Source organism: Argopecten irradians, chromosome 7, assembly GCF_041381155.1.
Source record: "Argopecten irradians isolate NY chromosome 7, Ai_NY, whole genome shotgun sequence".
In the NCBI taxonomy this organism is placed as follows: domain Eukaryota; kingdom Metazoa; phylum Mollusca; class Bivalvia; order Pectinida; family Pectinidae; genus Argopecten; species Argopecten irradians.
The window spans coordinates 44593752-44619017 of record NC_091140.1 but is presented as its reverse complement, the minus strand read 5'-3'; the positions used below and the strand labels follow the sequence as shown (position 1 = coordinate 44619017).

The following is a 25266-nucleotide window of genomic DNA, read 5'->3' as shown; positions in this document are numbered from 1 at the left end:
CTCCCAAAAAAATGATGATATTCCACTTGGTTTCCAGCTTTTTCATCGCGCCATTATCGCAGGAACGTTGTTATGCGTCAAAATTGATGACGTCATCTACAATGCGCGACGCAGTTACGCCGCATGTATTGATGACGTCACGTTATTGTCTAGCGCGTGTGAGCTGTCTTACACCCCCCCTGTGTAAGATAGAGTTATCTTTTCCCTAGCAACCGCGGAATATCCCTGTGAAGTATGGGAGAAAATGGATAGTACCGAGCCCGCAGGGCGAGGCACAATCCATTCTCTCTAATAATGGACAGGTTGCTGCGGGTTCGGTGCGAGGTACAATCCATTCTCTCTAATAATGGACAGGTTGAGGAATGTATTGTGGTGAAACAGGCTTATGTCGGCCGGGAGCAAACCTTCGGTACTTTGTACTCGGAACACCTCGGGTGTTACTGCGCTTCCGGTTGGCACACGGCACCAACGCCAGTCGAGAGAACCACGCCGAACTAAGAAGACCTGTGTTGTGAACTGTTATTCATCTGTATTGATTCGCCTTAGTTATAGTATATTCAACGTATTTCCCAAGACCATCACTAAACTGGTGAGTATACTTATTGTTAGCAGTGACCATATTGTTTATACTTATGTACTGACTCCACACGTGGTTTCACAATATTGGCGTCGTCGGCAAACTTTTCGAACGAAGCACATGTCGAGTTTGAAAAACACGTGCATGGGGTCGCCATTTTGAATTTTTGTGTCGCTGTTGATATTAGTATACTGGTCTTTGGAAAATATTTCGTTGTTTGTCACTGTTATTAGATTAATTAACGGTGATATATCTCTCTCGACTCATTTTCGAATAATATTATATTGTTGTTGTTATCTTTATATATTGTTCTGCAGGATTTATTCTGCATAACGTGATATTTTCATGAGATTTGACATTTTCGTGAGGAGCGAGCAATTTGTTTTCGTCGACTTGTGTTGTCTATTTCAGATAATTCACGAGTTGTCGTTCTTATATTGTTGTCTACTTCCTCAGGATATTTTGTTAATATTTTGACATTTGCAATTATACAGATAATTATTGCTGTTTCATATATTGTTGAACTTAAAATTATTTGGTTCAGAGTTTGTCATTTTTTGACTATTTATAGGTCTGAAACTGTTATTTTTTGTTCTTAAACTGTTGAAACGGTGGTGATTACACAATATAAACTGTTATTATAATATTAATGAGCATTTCGTGTGTCCATTGTATTAGTTTACATAGGGTAACACGATAATAGTACTACTGTTCATTAATATTTTGCTTTTCTGAGCATTTCGTGTGTTCTTGGTTACATTTACGCAAAGAATAACACGATAACACCTATTTGTGTACGGTACTACAATCATGACTGGAATCACGACGCGAGAGAAGACATTAGTCCGCATTAATTTCGCTACGTCAAGGGACTTAAGAGCCCTTCCAGGTGGTGTGGGCGAGAAGACGGCTACCCAAATTATTCAGGCGAGATCCCATGGCAATATTACGCCAGAGAGTCTGGGGCATATTAAGTTTGTTCGGGCTGGGGAGATAAGCCATTTGTTTGATTTCGCGCCTAACCCTTTATTCAGTTTTAATGAAGGGGATAGTGCCGAAGAAAAGGCCGATCTGAATACGTCCCTGGAATCATTTAAACAGACATTGCCAACTGGACAGGTAAGTCAGGCTGACAGTATTGCTGACACTTTAGTAGCTAATGTATCCGAGCTCATCGAGAGACGTCAGCCAGGCCCAGTCAACACTGAGGCAACAGGAGGGGCTATTGCTAAGATACCCTCACCTGGTGTAGCGACATGCAGGGTACAACCGTCCCTAAATTTGCCGCCGCCGTTGCTTACCAGTCCGAGAACTATAATGTCTACGCCGGTAATTGCGACCATGAGTAGTCCACTAATGGCTACTGGTCATTTTGCGTCCCCGTCGCCAGTACATTCAAGTTCATTTTCCAGTCAACAGACCCAACCATCCCAAACATGGAGCGTACCCCCTATGTCGAACCCATATACAGGCCCTAGTAACGTGGGTGGTGTAACGTGGGTGGTGTTTTTACACTGTCTATGAACGAATCTCAGGCCGGCTACCATCCCCAAGGTCAGCCTCAAGGTTATCCTCAAGGTCAACTACAAGACTATCGGCAAGGGCAACCCCAAGGTCATCCTCAAGGTCAACCCCAGAGGTATCAACCAGGACAGCCACATGATTATCCTCAAGGTAACCCCAGGGATACCAGCAGCCAGATTATTATCAGGGTCCACTTCAAGGGCAAGCACGCCAAGGGGTACAACCACAAGGTCAACCCAATGGGCATCCCCAAGGCCAACCCAGAGGTCAACATCAAGCTGTGCGAGGCCGACAGTACCCTGATAGGCAAACTGTTGCTCTTCCTAAGGGCGTGAAATTCGATGGGAAGGACAGTTGGATGGGTTTCAAACACAAGTTTATCCGTTTCGCTGAAGTTAACAATTGGACATTGAATGAGATGAGGGACAACCTATGTTGGAGTCTGGAAGGAAAGGCTAGCGATTTCTATGCCTCCACCATCCAACGTCATGATGGCATAGGTTTTAACGACCTCTAAGAAAAACTTGAGAAGCGTTTCGGTGGGTTGATAATGCCCGATACGGCTCAAGATCAGTTGTCAACTTCAAGCCAGAAAGTAGGCGAAACCATCGAGGACTGGGCGGACAGGGTGATGCAGTTAGCATTACGCGCGTACCCTGATTTGCCCGAGCATTTCATGCAGCGACAGGCCATGAAACGCATTTGTCACGGTTGTTCCGACAAGGACGCGGGACAATATGTCGCGAATTTGAACCTCGAATCGGTGGAGTTGGTGATTGATAAAATTAAAAGTTACAAGTTCAATCACCAGACCATATTCGACAGAGCTTCAAAACGCGATGTACGCGAGGTTTCGGCGTCACGTGACGCAGAGTCCGGTAGCGACACCGAGCTGGACACACCGCACGTGCGTCAGAGCCGCAAACAGGCTTCTTCAGGGACCACCGAGGCGAATGTCAACAAGAGGATTGATGGTATTGAAGACAAAATTGAACGGATGCAGTCAGACATACAGTCAATACTCCGGACATTAGAGTCCCTGAAATCCGGGTCCAGGACGAGCTACGACAGGTCAAGGTCACCATCACCAAATAATGGAAGGCGTTTTTCCTGTAATAGTTTTGGACACATGGCCCGCGACTGTCCGAAGAGAAAGGCAGATAATCGTGCTGCAGCCCCCAGTGCTAAGCATGTGTCCTTCTCGGAAGATTTAAACGCGGAGGGATCAGCCTAGATAGCCAGAGCCTGATCCAAGTTGAAGATGGCCTACGTTCAGCTAAGAGACCTTTGGTTATCCGACAGCTCAAGTCTCCATCGATGATCACTGTACCAGTATCAGTCCATGGTAAACGAATCAATGCTATCATTGATACAGCATCTGAAGTGACGCTGATCTCTGACAAGTTATATAACTCGTTTCAGAGTCCACCCAGTGTCCTTGAAGAATTTACTTTGCGAGGTGCTGGAGATGAAAGGGTATCTAATAGATCTAACATCTATTGATCTTCATGGCTTGAAGTTTAAAGAAAAACTGTATGTCACGCCCATTGAGGACGAAATGCTCATAGGTTTGGACTTCATGACCACATTTCAAGCTACCGTGGATATGAAGGGTAATACCTTTTGTATTCAGGACAGAAAGATACCTTTCCAGACGATGACTGAGGCCTCCAACAGTGCTGTCTCTGAAGTGGGGATCAGAACGGCTCGACGCGTTACTGTGCCGGCGAACTCTGTTCTTCGGTTACAGTGTGTAGCAGAACAACCTCTGGAGGATAAAGCTTACTACATCCAGCCAGATGTGAAGACCATGCTGGCATGTCGTGTCTGTTTCAATGGTACACAGAATCCGACGATGTCGTTTATCAACCTGTCAGACCGGAAAGTAACCCTGTTCCGTAACCAGCGGGTTGGTATGGCACATGAAGTAGACGAAATACTTCCAGAGGATCACAAAGGATTGGATACTGACGCCGATTTCCGTAGTACAATATCTCCAAATCTGAAGCTGCGGAGGTTCCCGATTATCTTAGAGATTTATTTGAGAGATCAACATCAGGACTGGAGGAAAAACAACGTTACAGTTGAAGCGCTTGCTTAATGAGTATGCCGACGTGTTTTCCTCATCTGAGTTTGATATTGGGAGTTTTCGGGCAATAGAGCACGCTATTGACACGGGTGATGCGCGTCCAATCAAACAGCGGTTCAGAAGAACACCTAGCTGTTTTGTTGGGGAGGAGGAGAAGCGCACTTGGAGAAGATGTTGAAAGCTGATGTCATTGAACCTTCAATGTCAGAGTGGGCGTCGTCTCCAGTGTTGGTACGGAAACGTGATGGAAGCGTGAGATGGTGCATTGACTACAGGGCTTTAAATAATGTGACGAGGAAGGATGTATTCCCTTTACCGTTGGTGGAAGAATGTATCGACACCTTGTCCAAACATGTGGTTTTCAAAACTGGACGCCACATGGGGCTATTGGCAAATACAGGTCATGGACGAGGATAGATGCAAAACAGCGTTCACCACCAAGTTCGGCCTATACTACTTCAAACGGATGCCCTTTGGTCTGACCAATGCACCAAGCACGTTTTCAAGAGTCATGAGTTTGGTACTGAGAGGACTACATTGGAACATTGTGTTAGCGTTCCTGGATGATGTTCTCGCACTCGGCGATGATTTTGAGGGCCACCTGGACAACTTAGCCCAGGTGTTCCAGCGATTTCGAGAGTACGGTATCAAGCTCAAGGCAAAGAAATGCGACCTGTTCCAGACAGAAGTGGAGTATCTCGGCAGAATTGTTGGGCGTAACGGTCTAGAGTTGAGCAAAGGGTCTATCGAGACAATGCGCAATGTAGAATGTAGAACGTTTTTGTGGGTTTGCCAACTACCACAGAAATTTCATCAAGGACTTTGCTGAATTGTCCGTGCCGCTTTACGCTCTGACGGGAAAGAATAAGTTTGACTGGGGACATGAACAACAGGATGCCTTTGAGAAGCTGAAAACGGCTCTATGTAGCGCTCCTGTTTTGAGTATCCCCACCCCAGAGGGCAAATTTATTCTGGACACCGACGCATCAGACTTCGCGATTGGCGCTGAATTGCTGCAGATACAAGACGGTGAGGAAAGGTGTATTTCTTATTGCAGTTTCTCGCTAACTCCTGAACAACGCAGATATTGCACCACCAGGAAGGAGTTACTAGCGGTGATAAGATTTACGCGCCATTTTCGTCATTATCTTCTGGGTCTGCATTTCAACGTACGAACAGACCATAGCAGTCTCCAATGGCTGATGAATTTTAAGAATCCAAACGGCCAGCTAGCTCGGTGGCTAGAGGAACTCAGCCAGTATTGGATGGAGATTAGTCATCGGCCAGGAGGAAAGCATGTGAACGCCGACGCTCTTTCGCGTCTGTCCCAAGACGAAGATTGTCTGGAATATCGGCACAATGTATTGCCAGAGCAATTGCCGTGTGGTGGCTGTAACTATTGCACCAAGAAACATCAGGAATGGAGTCGTTTCATTGACTCTGTGGATGATGCAGTACCACTAGCACAGCCATCACCAGCGATCAGAACAGTTACCCATGGTGATAACCCATCACCCTGGATTAATGGCTACTCATGGCAGGACATTATCACAGCCCAGAAGGGAGACTCAGAGCTAAACATCTTGTGTGCTTGGCTGAAAACCAGAGAAACTCCAACTGAGGAAGCCCTAATGCTGAGTAGCCAGGAAGTAAAGCATTATTGGATCAATAAGGAATTATTTACCTTAGATGATGTTTTATGGAGACGGGATCCACAACATCTCACTAAGAAAGTGATAGTCGCTCCAACTAGCATGAGACAGGAAATACTGGCCTTGTCTCATGATCTACCTTCAGCGGGCCATCAGGGTCAGGAACGAACTATTGGGAGGTGTAAGGCCCGGTTTTATTGGTACAATATGTCACGTGATATACGTAATTATGTGGCCTCGTGCGCAACTTGTAACAGCAATAAAAAACCTAACCGGCGAGCGCGAGCGAGGTTTACATCATATCATGCTAGCGCGCCCATGGAACGAGTACATCTCGATTTCATGGGGCCGCTCCCAGCCACGATTAATAACAACACGTGTATCCTGATGATCGTCGACCAATTTACCAATTGGGTAGAGTGTATCCCTCTCCCAAACCAAACAGCTGAAGAAACAGCTCGAGCCGCGGTGAACCAGTTTTTCTCACGGTTTGGGATCCCGTTACAGATCTTTACGGAAAGAGGAACTAACTTCGAGAGCAAATTGTTCGTCGAGCTGTGTAAGGCGCTTAAAATACACAAAGCTCGGACCACGCCGTTCAGACCATCCGCCAACGGTCAAGTGGAACGGTTTAACAGGAAAGTTATGGACGCAGTGCGATGCTTTACCAGTCGGTCAGCTAGTAAATGGGATGAGTATCTACCGCTCCTCGCTGGAGCCATTAGGTCGGCTGTAAATCGTAGCACTGGGTTCACACCTAACATGTTGATGTTGGGGAGGGAGGTTAATACCCCTGTCGAGCTCGTGTTTCCAGGTCCTCATCCTGAGGAGTCTGAGGATTACGAACCGTATGTGGCCAGTTTAGTCACGGAAATACAAGCCGCCCATAAGCTTGCTCAGAGCCAGCTGGCTACCAGCCAAGCAAGGAGTAAGCGAGATTATGACCTAAAAACCTTCGTAAGGTCATACTCAATTGGCGATGCTGTATATGTGTTAGATACAGCCACGGTTAAGGGTGTTTGTAGCAAACTCTCTCCAACCTGGAAGGGACCGGCATTAATCGTGCGGAAACTCACCGATTACGTATACGAGATAATGCTCAGGAAAAAACTCGTGACAACCAATCACGATCGCATCAAGCCTTGTCGAGACAGGGATTTACCAGCTTGGTTACAGAAACAACGCCAGTTACGCAGCCAAAACAAACACTAGGGGTCAACCGCTATCAATGACCACGAACGAAAGTTTGTATTGCGTTTGTCGTGGCCCCGATGTCGGCGAGCTCATGATACAATGCGCAGAGTGCAGAGAATGGTATCATGGGTCCTGCGTAAATGTAACCAAGGAACAGGCAAAGCTCATCGATGTGTACCTGTGTCCTGAGTGTTTTTCATAGTAGTAACCGGTGCTACTTTCTACTTGCAGGAAAATGTCGGACATACCAAGCAAGCGTGGTTGGAAGGTTGCCTCCAAGCCGAAGCGCTCAGGCAGAAAGGCAGCTCCGCCCGCTCCAAGAAAGACCATCGCCGCCCTCCGGACCAAGGATGAGACCAGTCTCCAATGCATCCGGAGAGTAAGCCAGGCCGGGACGTTGCTGGAGCCAATGGCGTTCTACACTGCCATCTTGACTTTAGCCGTCGATGAGAAAGAGGAAGTTCTGGGGCTACAGTCTACCCTGGCCTATCAACAAAGAGACAAGAGGTGGATCCGTGAGATGAGGTTGAACTGTCGGTGCAATTTTCCCGACCACTGGATCGACCAGCACCTGCCCTCAACAGATGGAAGCCGCTTGTCACGCCCCAAACGCCAGGAGGTAACGTCGACCTGGACCCCGGCAACAGGAATGTGTAAGGACGTCCGTCTCCAAACAGACCCGCCGTTGTCGGTGGTTCGGGCTGACGCCATGGACGGTAGCCAGAAACCAGAAGAGACCGGTAGCGCTGATGACGACCTGGACCTCACAGTAGATGTCCCAGCACATCTAGAGGAGCCCATGGACTTCACGTCGTCAGTGTCGCCCTGTCGTCCGCACCACGAGAGTGGTGTGGCCGTTGCAGAAGTCAAGAAGCGGACTGCATCAAAAGCCCCTGAGGACCAGCCACCTCCAAAGGTACGGAGACCTATTAGCCCAGTCCGGCCGCCAGTAGCCACGTCAGCATCGGACCAGCAGGCCAAGACCGTGCCACCGTACTGTCCCTTGTCCAGATGCCAGTCGCGGGATAGACGGATCAAGCGACATGCAGTCTCCAAGCACCTGCCTGCCGTGTTCGCTGACGTCGGTTCTAACATCCCTGGCCAGATTGAAGCACTGAGGTGGTTGGTGCGAAGAGTATATGGAAGAAAGACAACCCTGCAGACGGTCGTAGACAAGGTCAACCAGTCTGGCCGGATCCCTGAAGGAAGCTTTTTGGAGCCGTGCCATCAAGACGTTTACGGACAAGCCTGCAGGGTACTGGGACTGAACGCACCGAGGGAGTTTTCGCTACACCCTGTCAACTCTCCTGCTGTCCTCTTATTCTGGAGGTGTTTGATGGCCATCCTAGACTCGTGCTCTAGGTCACTGAGACGTGATTTTTATCACTACAGGGTGGCCAGACTAACAGTGGAATTGCCAGACAAGGACGGTAGGGAGGAGTCACGTGTTGTGGAGGAGTTGCGTGTGGCCGAGGTCACCGCTACGGTGCAGGGACCAGAGCAGTCAGAAGAAATCGAGGAGGAGGAGTTCCCAGGTCTGGAGGAATTCGTCGTGGTGGATGAAGCAAGCTCGGACGACGAAGAGCCACAAAGCAGCACAGAGCAAGGCAAGCTCGAAGTGTATGACAGCCATTTCCATCTCGACCGGACCAGTCGCCAGATCTGGGGAAAATCTAGCGGTCATACTGTTGAGGAGTTGCTGAGCTACAGTTTCTCCAGCAGTGTGATCGAACAGCCTTCGGTACCAGCAGCCGTTGTTGGAGGGGTCATCATCTACAGCGAGCCCAACAACTATCCACCTGTGGACTTCACGCTGGAGGGCCCATGGAAGGTAGCAGTGGGGTGCATCCAAAACACTGCGAGACCCTCACTGTGGACCAGAAGCTGCACCTCCAACGACTGTTGCAGCATCCGAAGGTTGTGGCTCTTGGAGAGTTCGGCATGGACAGAACCATCCCCATTACCAAGTGGAGGCGCCAGACGGAGGTCTTTGCCAAGCTACTGAAGATGGCAAGACCAACCCAGCCAATCGTGCTCCACTTGAGAGGAGTGAAGGGGGACGTTCACGGGACGGACATCTACAGGGCAGCATTGACCATGGTGGAGGACGGGTGCTCCAAGGAACTATATAGCGAAATGTATAGCGCCAAGATCCAAAACGAAACAACAATTAAGGAGAAAAGATTTATTTTTTGTGTTACATGTAATTCAATTTCTAACTATGACATTGTGACATTTTGAGTCAAAGCATTGCAGCGTCATTTGTGACGTCACGACTTTCGTCGGAATTCCATTCATATATAGGCGGTAAAGGCTTCTCCGTGTTTTGGTTCTGGTGCTTGTTTATATATTATTAACATTTTTTCACTGTTGTTCATCCAGAGAACAAGATTGCGATACGAGTGCCTGACCTTTGTTGTAATACAGGATTGTATGTATTTAAACGTGATTCTTGTTTAGAAGCGAAGCGAGGACTGTTCTCGCTCAGATGGTAGGCTACCTTACGTTAACTCTATGTGGTTTTCATGTTCGACAGCATGTTTGAATCATAAATTTGTGGCTATCATTCAGAGTTCTATAATCATTCAGTAGCTGTGTGTTTTGTTGTCAGTAAGTTAACAGAATCTTGGAGAGTACAGCACGGGACATGATTGTCGGTCATTTTTGGACTAACCGTACGCGTACAGTATGTATTACGTTCACAACAGGCACATTGGCACGCAGAATATTCATTATATGTATAAAACGCCTAGTCGATATATATGTACGTCATATCCTAAAAGGATACGATTCAAAGTTATGATACATGATAAAAATATCATATTAACATAATTTACGTGCCCCTGTGCAACAGGTAGGCCTACCATATAAACAGTTGTCTCCATGTTTACACAAATTAATATGCGCGCGCGAAATGCCAGGTAAGATAGATTTATCTTGCATAGCGATCTGCTATGGACAAACTCTATATATCATAGCGTGATATGAGAGAAATATATTTCTCTCATATGTCACCTGAGTCAGTATTATATGGCTAGCCATGCAGTACAATATCGTGACGTCATTGTGTCAACAAAAAAATGAATTTCATTGCTTTTTTCAGACACTATGCTGGTTTCACTATAAAGAATGAGATTTGCGTTACAAATTTCACGAATTTTCATATAAAATTGACTTGCATTTGCAGTTTTTCTCCGAATGGCATACTATTATGATTGTAGAATTTTAACAAAACATCGAAGTATGAGAGAAATGTGGATATAAAGGAGAGATATTCTTTCTCCGGGAACACAAAATGTTGTTAAAGGTGCAATATACGTCTTTTATGTAATCACAAACATATACAATGATTGAACATTGTACCGATGACTTATAATAAAGATGAAATTCGAATGTATTATGACATTATTCCGCGCAGATAAACCTATGATATCGAACTGTCAACATCGTCTTGTAAACATACCTGCCATCTTAAAAGAGTCGCAATTGCGAAACCGACAATTAACGAAACGTTTCGTATATAGGCCCACAGGGACCTGGCACAGATATCTAACCAACAGTAATATATATATATATATTTGTATTATAGTACCATTGGTATGTACTATACAGTATAGAAAAACATATTTTTTTCAATCCGATATTTTTTCAAAAACGGGCTCTACTTATCAGTGACGCTTACATTGTATCTTACCTTAATACTATAATACATTTATATATACTGTTGGTAAGAAATTCATGCCAGGTCCCTGTATATTTGCCTACACATATTCTACATTTGCTAACATGTTGGTTTCTTTTTTCCCGTGCGAAGTCGATCGGGTCACGACAATTACCAAAGCAATTCGAATATAGGCCTATAGTCTATAGCGATCGGGTCACGTGATATTTTCCTGACATCGAGAGTTTCCGTGAACTTATTCGTATCGTTTCTATGTATTTATTGTTGGCCACATTAATTTTCAATAATATCATTATTTTTTTCGAAACGTCACAGTTGGTCTCAGTAAGATCTTACCTGGTTATAGTCAACATTTTATGCAGAAAGAACGTTGACAAAGTTTATTGTAAATGTTTGTGATTACAAAAAAACCCTGAAATGTTACGTATACTGGGCTTTGAAACACTTGGCATGCCTTTTCACTTATAGTATTAACCTCATAAAAACGCTTTATCGGTATACTATATTTACGCAACAAGATTTGCCCTGCAGTGAAGATGTGAATCAAGTTCTGGATTGCTCCTCATTGACGTTATCTTTTCCGCTATATCTTTTTCTTCTCTAAAACATTCCTTAACAAACAGCATGTAGGTACTGCAAAACAAATAATCATTAAAATGTTACATATTACTCTGTGCCAGCTCAGAAATTCCTCTAGTAATCTACCGGGGTAAATTCTGACCTATTTCGCGATCTTGTAGCCTTGGTGATGAAACAGCCGAACACGATCTTTTAATATGTCCTTTATTTAATGAACAAAGATCATCACTCAGAACCAAAATACATAACTCTAATATTCCCAACTCGCATTTTAACACAAGAACTTTACTGAATGGCTGTGACAATTGTGATGACGAAAAAAAATACATATTTATTGCAATGCATATCAGAATATTTATATGAAACTAAAAGTTTTTTTTTTTTTAGATTTTTCTACTATGATAGGTTGGGGAGATACACTATGTTTTGTTGATAATTGTACTTTACCGGATTTGTTTGGAGATGGCTAATATAGGCTTTGCCTGTTGCCAAAGCCATTTGCATACTATTTGCAATACAATTTGTTGAAATGAAATTAAAATGTTTTAGTCATGAGCTAAACATAACATTGGTCGTCTTATTCCTTTTACTTTTATTACTTCATTGTACTTCAAAAGAAAAGCAGACGTTGATATTGATACAGTATATGGGTGACAGTATATTACTTAAATGTGTTCTAAGGGACATAATTGTAGCTCTATACGAACCTCAACCTCACATCTAATGGATATTCTTAAGTATGATGAACAATCACAATCATCGAAACAACAGTAATTGACAATCGCTAGTATTTGATATGTATTAGACATAAGATGGATGTAAACTCCTTTTATCCAATACGAAGATTTAATGTCAATACTGACTAGTATCTATAAAAAGAAATAAAAATATACATGTAACGGATCCAGGAGAAATTAGAACCATATAAACATTTATTTTGCAAGTACATATATGTATGTTTGTTAAAAAAGGTAGCAGGATGTAACTAGTTGTTAAGCTTTTAGTAATACACACATTAAGATATCATTATTAGATTAAGATAATTATTTAGATTATTACGATAACAAAATACCTTTGAGTATCACCAAATCGAACGGTTTTCTGCATATCATCCAATATCTCTTGATATTTTGCAGTACTTTTACCATGAAGAACACAACATTCATCACTGACAAAGTCGTCGAATATGGCGGGTTTACTAGATAAGAAATAATTCATAAGATAAGAGAGTCAATGATAACCAGCGATAATGAGGTATGTGTAGGTATGAAGCCAATGGGGGATACTTATAGCATTTGACTTTTGTTAACAAAGATATTGTAATGTGGTTGTAAATATGGGCTCACTGCATTGGAATTCAATATTGCGAATATTTGACTCCATGATAGACTGGGATTATTGGTGGTGATTTAAGTGTACAATGCTCCACCGCCGACAAAACATAAACGATACCCAGGATTTGAACAAAATAACTTATGTGTAATCGTGTTTATATGTGTCTAATAACACAAAAAGTGTATATATAAAAATAAAATATTTATTTTTCGTTTGGCGCATGCACAATCAGTACTTTAAAAACTCAAACTTATAAAGGTGGTAATGGTGTAAAGAAAGTAACCTTTGTAACTGAAGAAAAATACGGATTTGTCAGTGGTGTAACATCTTTAAACAACACAATTTAATTGAGAATGTAATCATTAAGGTAGCAGTGAACAGAAAATCCATTTACCTGTATTGACCATCCGAGTCTAATTCCTCTTTCATCGATAACAGTCCTGAGTAATAAGCAAACAGTGTCCTCAAGACTCTGAAAGAATATCATTGGCAACCGCTTAGATTTTTTTTATTTTACCATTTAACTTATTTTAAACACTAAAATAATGATGATATTAGAACGAAAACAATAAATCATTAAGATATTATCTTTTACAAGTTACAAATAACACTCGTTAAAGCTCGTGCCATTTGTATATTTCCAAATATAACTCACTCGTGTGAACTGATTTCCAACAGTCACTCATATACATTATGTAACTGTGTTAATCTACGTTATATCATACTTGATTTATAACGACTGGGAAAAATATTACCTAGGCATGTCTACAGAAGATATATCAGCCTCCTCCAGGACGAATGTTTGTTTCAATTCTTCACAAGATCTAGCTTTGCCCCTGTCACGCGGTGACCTACAGTTGATGAAGAGAGTTTACCAAATATGTATGAACGTACTTGATCTTCAGTTTCGTTGATAGGAATGGACACATATACAGTTAAGATATAATAAGGACATTCCATTTACAGTAAACCCTATCTGAGCAATTTTTAAATATTCATAAAAACAGCTTGGCTAACAAGGGCGAATTTTTGTTTCTTTGGAGGTCTTAAAAGAAAAGTATGAAATAAAAAGCGTGGTCTTATATATATAGATATAACTATCCCCGGTGCATAATATTTAGATTAAAATAATACGTACTTCATAGGATCGTGCATGACTGACCCTGTCCTGGCGTTATGAGAAGAGTGCACATGCATATGTTGTTCCTGTTGAATAGACGGCTGTCCTCGGATATATCCAAGAAATCTGGTTGGGATTAAGTATAAGAAAGAAAAAAAAACCCTGTCATTCTCATCTATATATCTTTTGTTATTTAGGTTTTAACTTAATTAAGTTACGAAAATGGGTGATATCAATTTGTTAACGAGTAAAGACAAAACGAAGCAAAATAAAATGAAAAATCATACCCGGACATGGTGGCCTGTATCTTCCTTTTATCTTTGTATATCTACAAATAAAACAATAATATATACATATAATGAATTCTTCTTTGTTTTCATACTAAATCTGGCTTTCTGATTGGCTGATTTTTGTGTTTAATACCACTATGAAAACAAATATGTGAATGACACGGAAATCTTACGTTATCGTGACGTCACAATAGAAACGTTGACCTTGCGTAATTTTTTTTTTTTTTTTTTTTTGAACTTTTTTTTTAAAGTTCCATGTATATTCAGTATCAATAGCATTTACAGTTCACAAGGTAACAACCCACTTTCTGGAACATAGAAATGTGTATTTAGACAACAATCAAACTAGCAGACGTAAGCCCATTTTTGACCGAATCGTGTACTTGCGTATTGATTTGAAAAATATCTCTTGGAAAATCAATGGAATCGAACGTGTAAACATATTTTATTGTATCAAGTACAATCACAGCAATGCGTTCTCGGCCTCGGAGCATGCAATGCAGGCGATCGTGTTATTACTTTGGGGACTAAATGTGTAGACGAGCGCGTTTTTTTACTTATTGTTGTTTAGGTGATCATTGTATTGTTTAAATGAAACTTTAACACGTAAAACAATTTTGGAAGTTCATATTGGAAAGTAGCTGGAAAGTTCATTATGAACATTAACGTGGATTCACACAGTTTGCAAACAAAATTTCTTTCACACAAAGATGAAATTTAAAAAAAAAATAGTGACATCAATGCCAAGTATATTAAATGTTATGTCAATGAGCTCAGGATTTTAAATTGGTTAAGATGACTCGGGAAATTATATCAAACTATACTTTACAGTGCCTGGAATTCCTAAATTGTATTTGTTCAATGGTAAAATAGTTCATTGTATTCCATTACCGGACACTTTTATTTAATCTTTTTTTTTATTATTTTTTATTTTCGAACATTTTACACAGTATATATATATATATATGGACACTAATAAACAAACACTTGCATATGCACTCATTCACAATCATTAAAAACATCAAATTGTACGTTATGAGACATCCATAAAAACATATATTAACCATTAATAGCAAACCATAACGCACATATATGCATGCTCTCACTCACTCTCTCTCTCTCTCTCACACACATACACACACACACTTTTATTTACTCTAAAAAGATCTACCTCTTTTCCTGGATAATTTTACATGTCTATAAATTACACTTTGTAAATTATAATTACAACAGTATCATGAATTTGGCCTTTGGAGATCAACATCGAGCGTATAAATGATCGCCCAAACACAATGTAAACAGCATTCTACCTGCATGTGTATCAACCGAAACCGAGTATGCTCAATTTCTTTTATAAGATATGAATATCTGAAATTGTCTTACGTATAAAAGTTTCATAATGGATTTTAACCATAAGATGATCACCTATTTAGTACCCAAAGTAGTAACACGATAGCATGCATTGCATGCTCCGAGGCCGAGAACTTTTTGCTGTGATTGTACATGTTTATCATTATTTCATGATTTGTATAGTTCGATCAATTTTCTAAATAATACTATGTAGTTTTAGAGTCGTCTTTACTATACAGTTTGTAATTCTTTTATAAAGATAAATTCTTTAAACTTTAATGCTACGCATTGCAACTTTATTAGGAAAATATATGACACATTTGTATTATTTTCTTATACATAACGTTTAGCCGCCTTTCAATATTTTCCTTTTAACTACTTATGAACATAAAACCTGTTTGCTGCTCTCTTAGTTTTATTTTGTATATGCAATACAAACTTGCCGGTCAGAATTACTTCCCGTCACTTCACGAAGACCATAAAGTTACATTGTTACTTCTTTTATACGAGTTATCTCCCTTATAACAGCATTTGATTACATTACGTAGTGTACATGGTAAACCGAAAGTACAAACAAAATATCGATATTTTGTCATATTTTCTAAAAAGGAATCCATCCTTAAACATCAACAACACATCATAACAGTGTCCATTAACCATTTTCGAGTTACATTTTCAGTATGGATGAAAGAATTTGCTACAAAAGTCTGTCTTTCATTACTTGTATACAACATGACTGAACAAGGAAGCTGTATCAGAATAAATATAATTTATTACATTTGATTTACAATTTTAATGAACAAATTTCATCTAAAATAATCTCAAACTCATTTTAAACAATTAACAGCTGTTTACTCAGTGTATTTACAATGATCCTAAGTCGACATGGTACAAGCTATAGATGGTTGTTGAAATCACTCGTTGAAATGCTAATAAATAACTATATTCATTAAAATATTAGAAATATGTTACCTCCCTTAATCTTACCTTATTTTCCTGGTTTTATTATCAAGCGAGCATAATATGTGTCTTCCTGGTTTCTTCATTTGTCGGAAGCAAACCTTATGTCGTTTACAATATGTCACCTTGACAATTTTATCGAATAAATCGGGCGTATTTCGGAGAAATCGCTAATCTATAAATAGATTCTTCTACACATATGTAGTACACATGAATGTTTATGAATATAGCGTAGGTAAAAAGATATGCTTTGCAGGGTACATGTACAACAAGCAGAACCGTTATCTGTGGCCAAAGGTATCTCTGTCGATTTGTGTAAACGTAGATAACTCGTGATATAACTATATTAATTTTGATAAATATAGATAGCAAGTGCGGTAAATTACCACGGACGCGGGCCGCGCTGAGGTTGTCCTGATTACGGCGATCCACGGACAGCACTTCTAGCTACTTTGGGATCTCTTCAAAATATTCCAAAACATTATCCAGGACCCAGTTTCATGAACATTCCTTAATTTAAAGGAATTCCTCAACTTAAAGATGCTCAACCGCCGACAGAGCATAAATGATATTCATCATTTGAACAATAATTAGCGTTTAATCGTGTATAAATAGTATTACACAAAAAATGATATTAAATAATTTATTTTGTCTTTGGGTCATGAGCAATCAGTACTTCATTCCATGTAGGATATATATAGTGCCAAGGAATTTTTTCGGGATGTCAATTTTTATATTTTTAACTTGATAAAGATAACTAAAGATTTTAAGAAAGACACCTTAACTTCAGTAATTTTTTCATATGGAGAATTTTAAGTTTCAGAATTCCTTAAAGTTAATGAAACTGGACCATGAAGATATGATACAGATGTTTGGGGGTTCTTTGTTTACAAAGGAAACTTTTGACACTGTCTCTTTAATTAGATACGTGGTCAAATGTGTACTGTACAGATCACATTGTTCATGAAAACGATATCCGTAGGGACTTACGTACTGTAGCTTCCTCTAAAGCAGACAACAATTCTTTGAATTTTTAGTAACAAATAAAGAATAATAAACACAAATGAATGACTTAGGAGTTGCTTGGAGATTCAACAAACATAATTTAAAAGAATGATTCGTAGCTAAAATATAAAGATAGTTACATGTAGGCGATATTCCTATAGAAAAAATAAGACTTTCTTGTTACACAACAGTCTGTACTAATTGTAATTATAACTAACAACAGCCAGTGTGTTATGTCAGGTCTAGCTGTGACTCTATCAAGTCATCGATGCAACAACATAATTGTGCGGTGTCTCCATTTTGGAATCAAGAATAAAATTGAAGTTATATCTCGTTATATTGATATAAAAACTGATCATCCCTGTTTCGAACACCTAACTGAGAAAGTATCAATGCTACCGACATGATTTTGTTGTAGGCAACCTTCATCGCAGGAATGAAATGATGCAAAGAGGGAAGTTAAACCAGACAATAAAAACGGAACCTGTCGCTATTTAGATGACATTACTGGTCACCATGTGCAACCTGTACATGTAACCTTGTTGTCAATGTTTTTATTTACTTTTAAAAAATCAATTCAGCCATGGCAGAGATATAATTCAGCTATATTTGATTATCACATTTGAAGTCTACAGTCATTTATAATGCATGCGAAATTAGAATAGCAGAAAAATGTAAACTGTTTTTGAATTGGTAATTAGATAGATAGGTGGCATTTGTGTATCAACATATTTATGAAAAAAGTATTAGAAAAAAAAAACCCACATTTCGTTGGCCAATTGGAAGGCTCGCAGAAAAACTCGTATCGTTAATAAAAATTATTTTAAGTATTCTAAATACGTGTCAACTTATCGACGATAATCCATCACTTATTTTATTTCAGAATATTTTATTGTCGGATGTTAAAGACAATCGGAATTGGTCAACAGGCAACACGCCTATACACGTCCTCTCCTTACATGTTAACAGTACATACAAATCAATATATATATATACATAAATAATCTGAATTGCTATATTTATTTAATGATGATGATCATCAAGCTAAATATTGATAGACATCATATATAAAAAAAATGTCTTCTAGTTTATATCATTACACATAGAAAAAAAATGCTTTTACAAGATATTCAACGAAATCTGTTCAACAAAATTCAGCGAAATCTATTGGTATCACTGAAAAAGCACGGAACTTTGTCCAATATAGCTTTATCTATGTTAATACCGTGTCTTTCAGAGCATTGCAAAAATGTTTGTGTTGCCAGTAGTATATTATTGTTAAGTTCCACGATAGAATTAAAAAGGAGCCGTCGGGCCGACGTTTAACGGACAGTATAGAATATAGTGTAGGCAGGCTGGACTGTCACTGAGCTAAGAATTAAAGAGATCCGTATAAAGGTTATTAGCAAAACAGACATAATAAGATATTTGACATACGATCACAATTATATTTGAAAATATCGGAACATTGAGCTCTCAAAGATATATGTATTTACTGTAACACTTTTGATGGATCTAACAGATGACATTGTAGGAAATGGACAGGATGGTTCGTTCCACTCGGTCATAATACTGTAGATGAGAAGTAGCTGTTTTTATATAACTGGGTTCTAGCAGCAGGAACATTAAATAATCTATTATGTCGGAAATTGTAATTATCACTGATATTTACAGAGGGTTGTAATAACTCATAAATATGAGAAGGGCAATCTTTATTAAATATATTAAAAAAGTTATATTTCGATGTAGATGTCTTCGTTTAATAAGTGGTACTAGGCCAGATTCTCTATAAAGTATAGCGTGACTTGTTCCCCTTCTTAAACCAGTTATAATGCGTGCTGCTTCAAGCTGAATTGACTCCAAAATATCACACTCAGATTGGTTGCAATTAGACCATACTATATTAGAATACTCGAGAATGGGATCGAATAAAGGAAGTATAAATAGTTTGAAGTGATTTTCTATCAAGTTTGAATTTCAGTAATCTGAGTATGTTTATTCTTTTGTATGCTTTCTCATAGATACAATCTATATGGGTAGACCAATTTGCCGTTGAATTGAAATATACTCCTAAGTGCTTATGATTGGTAACATTATTAATTTTTGTATTGTTAAAAAATAAATCAGTAATTAATATTTGAGAGTCAACTCGCCTTGAGAAAAGAAGAGATACAGTTTTATCAGGATTAAAAAGTATGTCCCATTTTTTAGCCCACAAAGATATTTTTCTCATATCGTTATTAAGAATTTCGGCAGATTCCTGTCTATTTCCTTCAATGAGACTTATTAAGGAATTATCGTCAGCAAACAATTTAACATAAGAAGAAAATATCATCACCAATATCATTAATATACGATAGAAAGCGATATGGTAACAGGACAGATCCCTGTGGTACCCCCGCCTGTATGGATTTAAAAGTAGATTTGCATCCATCAAAGACCACTCATTGTCTCATATTCTTCAAATAGGATGAAAACCATGTCAATATATTACCTTCATTTCCATATTTTGTAGGCTTATATATTAAATTATCATGCCAGACACGATCACAAGCTTTGCTTATATCACAAAATATAATTCTCGTTTCTTTGCCATTATCAAAAATGTTTTATAATTGTTTCATAATCCTGATTGATGTTTGGAGATTATGTTATGTCTGGAAAGATAGTTAAAAGATTTTTGAACAGATTTTTTTCCAAAACTTTGCTAAAAATAGGAGTCATAGAAATAGGTCTATGATTAGAAGAATCACTTCGTAAGCCTTTACCTTTATATATGGGTGTAACACTGGCATTTTTCCACACACCAGGAAGCATATCAGATGATATAGAATTATTAAATATTACATGAAGAGGTTTTATAATTGACTGAGAGACACCCTTTATGAATTGAGGAGGAATAGTATCAGGGCCTGAAGGTTTATTGGCGTTGAGAAGATGAAGTTGATCAATTACGTTTTGTTCTGTAATGTCGAAAGTGGAAAATTATGCTGTGACTGAGGACTGTCAGGAGGTAAATCGTCGACATTCTTATTAGAAACAGATATAGATGTAAAATATTCATGGTATGATTCAGCTTAGTCGATAGGATGTAGTTTTATATCACCATTAATAATCAGTGGAGCGTCGGTTTCATTTTTGTTATTAAGATTCATAACTGACTTCGCTATTCGCCACCATTTACCAGGCGGTATAGATTTATCAATTAAAGAGGACTGAAGTTTAGATAGATATTTTTCTTTTGCATCACGGATTGAAGAAATAACCTGATTCCGAATGGTTCTAAATTTGTTCCATGAGGCAGGAGTGTTATATAATTTGACTTTAGAATGTTGACGATTTCTTCTACGTATCATTACTCGTATATCATTTTTCATCCAAATTTTATCATTGGGTCTGATAGTTACTGTTTTATGAGGTACAAATAGGTCAATAGCTGCTAGAATTTTATCAATTAAAATAGAATTCATATTATCAATACTTCCTTGTTGTTCGACAGCCCAATCAATAGAACGGAGATATTCATTTGCCCCGTCATAGTCTGTATTATTAATGTAAAAGAGAGTATTTTTGTATGCATGTTTTTAAAATGATTTTTGTTTGTTTGTTTGTTTGATTAATTAACGTCCTATTAACAGCTATGGTCATGTAAGGACGGCCTCCCATGTATGCGGTTTGTTGCGTGTATGTTGTGCGAGGTGAGTGTACTGGAATACTGCGGTATGTTCGTGTTGTGTCTTCTTGTATAGTTTGTTTGTTTGTTTGTTTGATTAATTAACGTCCTATTAACTGCAATGGTCATGTAAGGACGGCCTCCCATGTATGCGGTGTGTTGCGTGTATGTTGTTGCGAGGTGCGTGTTTTGGGAGACTGCGGTATTATTCTGTTGTGTCTTCTTGTATAGTGGAACTGTTGCCCTTTTTAGAGTGCTATATCACTGAAGCATGCTGCCGAAGACACCAAGCAACACACCCCACCCGTTCACATTATACTGACAACGGACGAACCAGTCGTCCCCACTCCCTGTGTGCTGAACGCTAAGCAGGAGCAGAAACTACCACTTTTATAGACTTTGCTGTGTCTCGGCCAGGGGACAGAACCCAGAGCATTCCTCACAGGGGCGAACGTTCAACTCAAGGCCAAAAGTGAGGCGGTGCCAAGGGAGGCATTAGGAAAGATAAAGTCAGTTAGGAAGAAGAGAAAAGATAAGATCCTAAATTTAGTTGCCTTTTACGATCATGCAATAGGGGCAGCAGGTACAATTCTAACGCCCTACCTGATTTAAAATTTTAAATCGAACTTATAGAAAGAAGACGAAGTAATCCTAGTAGGTTCAGAAACGGTATTTTCTAAGTCCATGAAGATGTGAATTAGGAGTAAGATTTAACATATCCTGATTTTTATCACCTACAAGAATAACGTCTTTTTGTGTTTCTATAACTTTATTAATATCATTATCAAGTAGGTCCCAGTAATTAACTAAGGAATTAGGCGGTCGATATAAATAGCGAAGTAGAATAGTTTTATTATGTGTTGTGATTTCAGACCATATCAGTTCAAGACTATTACATTCAAGATCTAACCTGCCTCTAATGTCAATGTTATGTTTAGCGTATATAAGTACACCACTACCGTTGTTATCTCTATCCCTCCTTAATACATGACCATTATGCTCTAATGCAATATCGTTATAGGATATGGTGGTACCGAGGTGTGTCTCGGATATGCATAATATGTCAAAATCAGAGTGTTCGGCTTCAAGGATGGAGCTTGTTACGCAATGAGCATATATTTATGTGACATAAAGATATATTTTCTAGCTGAATGTTTTGTTTCGGGCCTGGATTTGGATGGATATCACCACATAATAGAAGGATGCAAAATCTGAAAAGAATACACTTTATATACGCGAAAGATGTGTTCAGGGAGGTGTCAGAGATACCAATGTTTTGAGAATTGCCATCCACCACCGCTCCCATACCAAGGATATAATTCATTTTAACCATTATAAAATATCAAAGCAGTGAGTGAGGGATAAATCCTGATACTGGATTAGTGGTGAATGACAATCGTAGCGAAGGTGTGTGACAAGGAGACATATAGTTAGAATTCATAAGTAAATCATTTGTATTACTGTTAACATTCTGAACAACAAATTGATCGAGGTGACTTGAATATTTCACTATCAAAACAGTGCGTATAAACACAAACATATATACAAAGAAAAAAGCATTATTTACAATGCAAAAAGGATCCAGCATGTAATATGTATTTTTTAATTTTTAGATGACGTCCAGCAGAAAATAAAGACTATATAGGGGTTTAAAATTGAAATCGAATCTTTAAGGTTTGAAATTACACTAAGTCCTGTTCAAAAGCGCCAAACTGCTGCTTGAGAATATTAGAAAACTTATAAAAATAAAACAATTGGTAAAAAAAAAATATATATTAATAAAGATGATTTATTTTAGTAAAAGATAAAGACCGAGCGGGTCAATGTGTGAGTCTCAACATCAGCTTCACAAATAGCTTGGTCAATATAATCAGTACGTCAAAAGATACATGTACGTAATCATAGACATACATTTGATAGATATACATCTGTTTTTATATTATACAATAAATCTATATACGATAAGCTATAGGGAATGATGTACTTTCGTTGTCAGACAGGTAACTTTTGACAAAATAGGGTTAAGAAATGACAGCATTCGCGTGCTGGAGAGATACTCGTAATGGTATATTTATAATAAAGAATCACTTATTTTACTAAATTAAGAAATCAAATCACCTATTTTAGTTATGGTGTAGATTTCTTAAAAAACATATTTGCTATGCAGTTGGATTGATGAACAATAACAAATCCATATCAATTCATTGCAGAGCCAAGACGACTTGAAATCGTAATGTAGTAAAATTTTAATCAAATCTATAAAAATTGTGCAAAAGACATTAGATATTTTATCTTATATTAGGTATCACACCATAACATATGTTATTATTATGAATTATCACGTTTATTTTCTTTATCAACTCGAAAATAGAAATACCAGTTTAATTCAATAAAAACAAGTCCTAAGTTACTAGGTTATTTTGTGATAGCGAGTGTATAAGTATGACAATGCAAGTTTCATGTCTGTGACTCTGTGAATGCATCGATACAACAACCTGTTTATTGTTGTGTCTCATTTTTGAAACCAGGACTCGACTTGTCTTCGATATCTTCAATTATTATTAACATTTTGCATCGAAAACTCAGATTATATTTTCGTTGTATTGATAAGATAATCGATCACCATTGTTTCTAAAACCTAAACGCGAAGCCAGAGCATCAATGCTACCGACATGGTTTCGGTACAAGTAACTTCCCTCGCAGTAATAAAATGATCCAAAGAGGGGCATTAAACCAGGCAATGAAAAGGTAACTTTATCATTCAGTCAGTCGCTATCTGGATGGCGTTTCTTGTCACCAAGCACATCCTGTACATCTTACGTTGTTTTCAATGTTTTATTTAATCAAAAATCAATTCAGCCCTGGTGGGGTTTTATTTCAGCTATGTTTTATGTATCGCTATGTGAACTCTAAATTCATTCATAATGCATGTCGAAATTAGTAGAGAAAAACTATGATTTTAAATTGGTAATATCTATATACTAATAACGGTTGGTTCAGATATCAAACAGCTGTTTCCGTGTGACACCTGCCTTTACAAACAACACTCCGTCATAGATATCATTTGGTACTAAAAGAGACGTGCTAAGATGATTCTGATTTTGTATTGGATATTGAATAGACATTGATTGTAGTCTAATTAACGTGTTCTTTATATTACGGTGACTGTCCTGCTTTGTCTGAATAGCTTCAGAAAACATATTTACTTTAGCTTGTTCCCATTTTACATTATCAGTATGTATACGTATACGTAATTGGTCGCCATCTGTTGATACTGGTATTGTAATATTAGAGACTCAAAATCCGGATTCAGGAGTTTAATTTGAAGTCCACACACATTCAGGTACCCAACGTTAATTGTCAGAGTGCCTGTCCTAGTGCTGGTCACTTGTGTTACGTTCGCATGCACGAGTGTCTCGTGAGTCCGGGTGAATGTTGTCTGGTCGACGCTCATCGTTGTAAGGAGGCACATAAGCGACATCTTTGATGAACATAGTGTTGTACACGAGTTTCACTCTCTCATTCCTCCGTTTTGCCTCTTTCATTTAGGGAATGAGGCAGACCTGTGGGCATCTATTTCACTAGGATATTGCTGAAAGATTGAGATATAAATCTTGTCTCTCAGTTTTCTGGGTACCGCTTCAAGAACCTTTTCGCGATCACTGTAGCGCGTGAAGCGTGCAATAATCCCGCGGGGCTTGTTGTCTCTCCGTGGCCGTAGTCGGTGAACATTTTGGAATGTCAATGAATCTGTGTTTATGTCCAGCTCATTCTGTAAGAATTGTTTCAAAACTATTTCTGTGTTTTCGTTATTGTCACCGTTGTCCATTGAAATTCCATTAAAAATCAGATTTGATTTCATTGTATGTGTTTGTAACTTCAGAAAATCCTCTTTGATCTGCATGCTTTCATCTTCCAAATGTTTGTTTACATTTTCTAGTGTATGTACACGTTCCTCGATTTCGTAGTGGTGATTTTCCAGTTTGTTTATTACCGTGTCGTGTCTGTTCACTTTGTCTTTGATCATTTCAATATCCTGTTTTAATTCATTTATAATTGTTTTTTTTTTCAATGTTATCTACTTTCTAATTCATTTGCTCGAGGAGGTCAAGTTTTGACAATTTATCTATGATGAAACCTTCCATTTTCTCCATTTTATTGTTCATGATTTGAAAGTATGTGAATATCATTTGCATTGCGATATTAGGCACTGCAGGAGGGGTAGGGACTGTCCCT

General features: G+C 38.8%; 1 protein-coding gene across 2 annotated transcripts in view; it reads right to left on the bottom strand.

Annotated features, from left to right (window-relative positions):
• LOC138328578 (uncharacterized) overlaps positions 1–14293 on the bottom strand; it is a 35818-nt gene extending 21525 nt beyond the window's left edge. For both annotated transcript variants that reach the window (XR_011209227.1, XM_069275456.1), the window contains exons 1-6: positions 14040–14293; positions 13771–13878; positions 13388–13483; positions 13027–13104; positions 12370–12495; positions 11229–11351 (exon numbers count right to left, since the gene is read on the bottom strand). Coding sequence is in view for 1 of the 2 variants with exons in the window: in XM_069275456.1 (XP_069131557.1) it covers positions 11229–11351; positions 12370–12495; positions 13027–13104; positions 13388–13483; positions 13771–13878; positions 14040–14047 (539 nt within the window). In the remaining variant the exon portion in view is untranslated. The remainder of the gene's footprint in view (positions 1–11228; positions 11352–12369; positions 12496–13026; positions 13105–13387; positions 13484–13770; positions 13879–14039) is intronic.
• Between the last annotated feature and the right edge of the window lie 10973 nt (positions 14294–25266).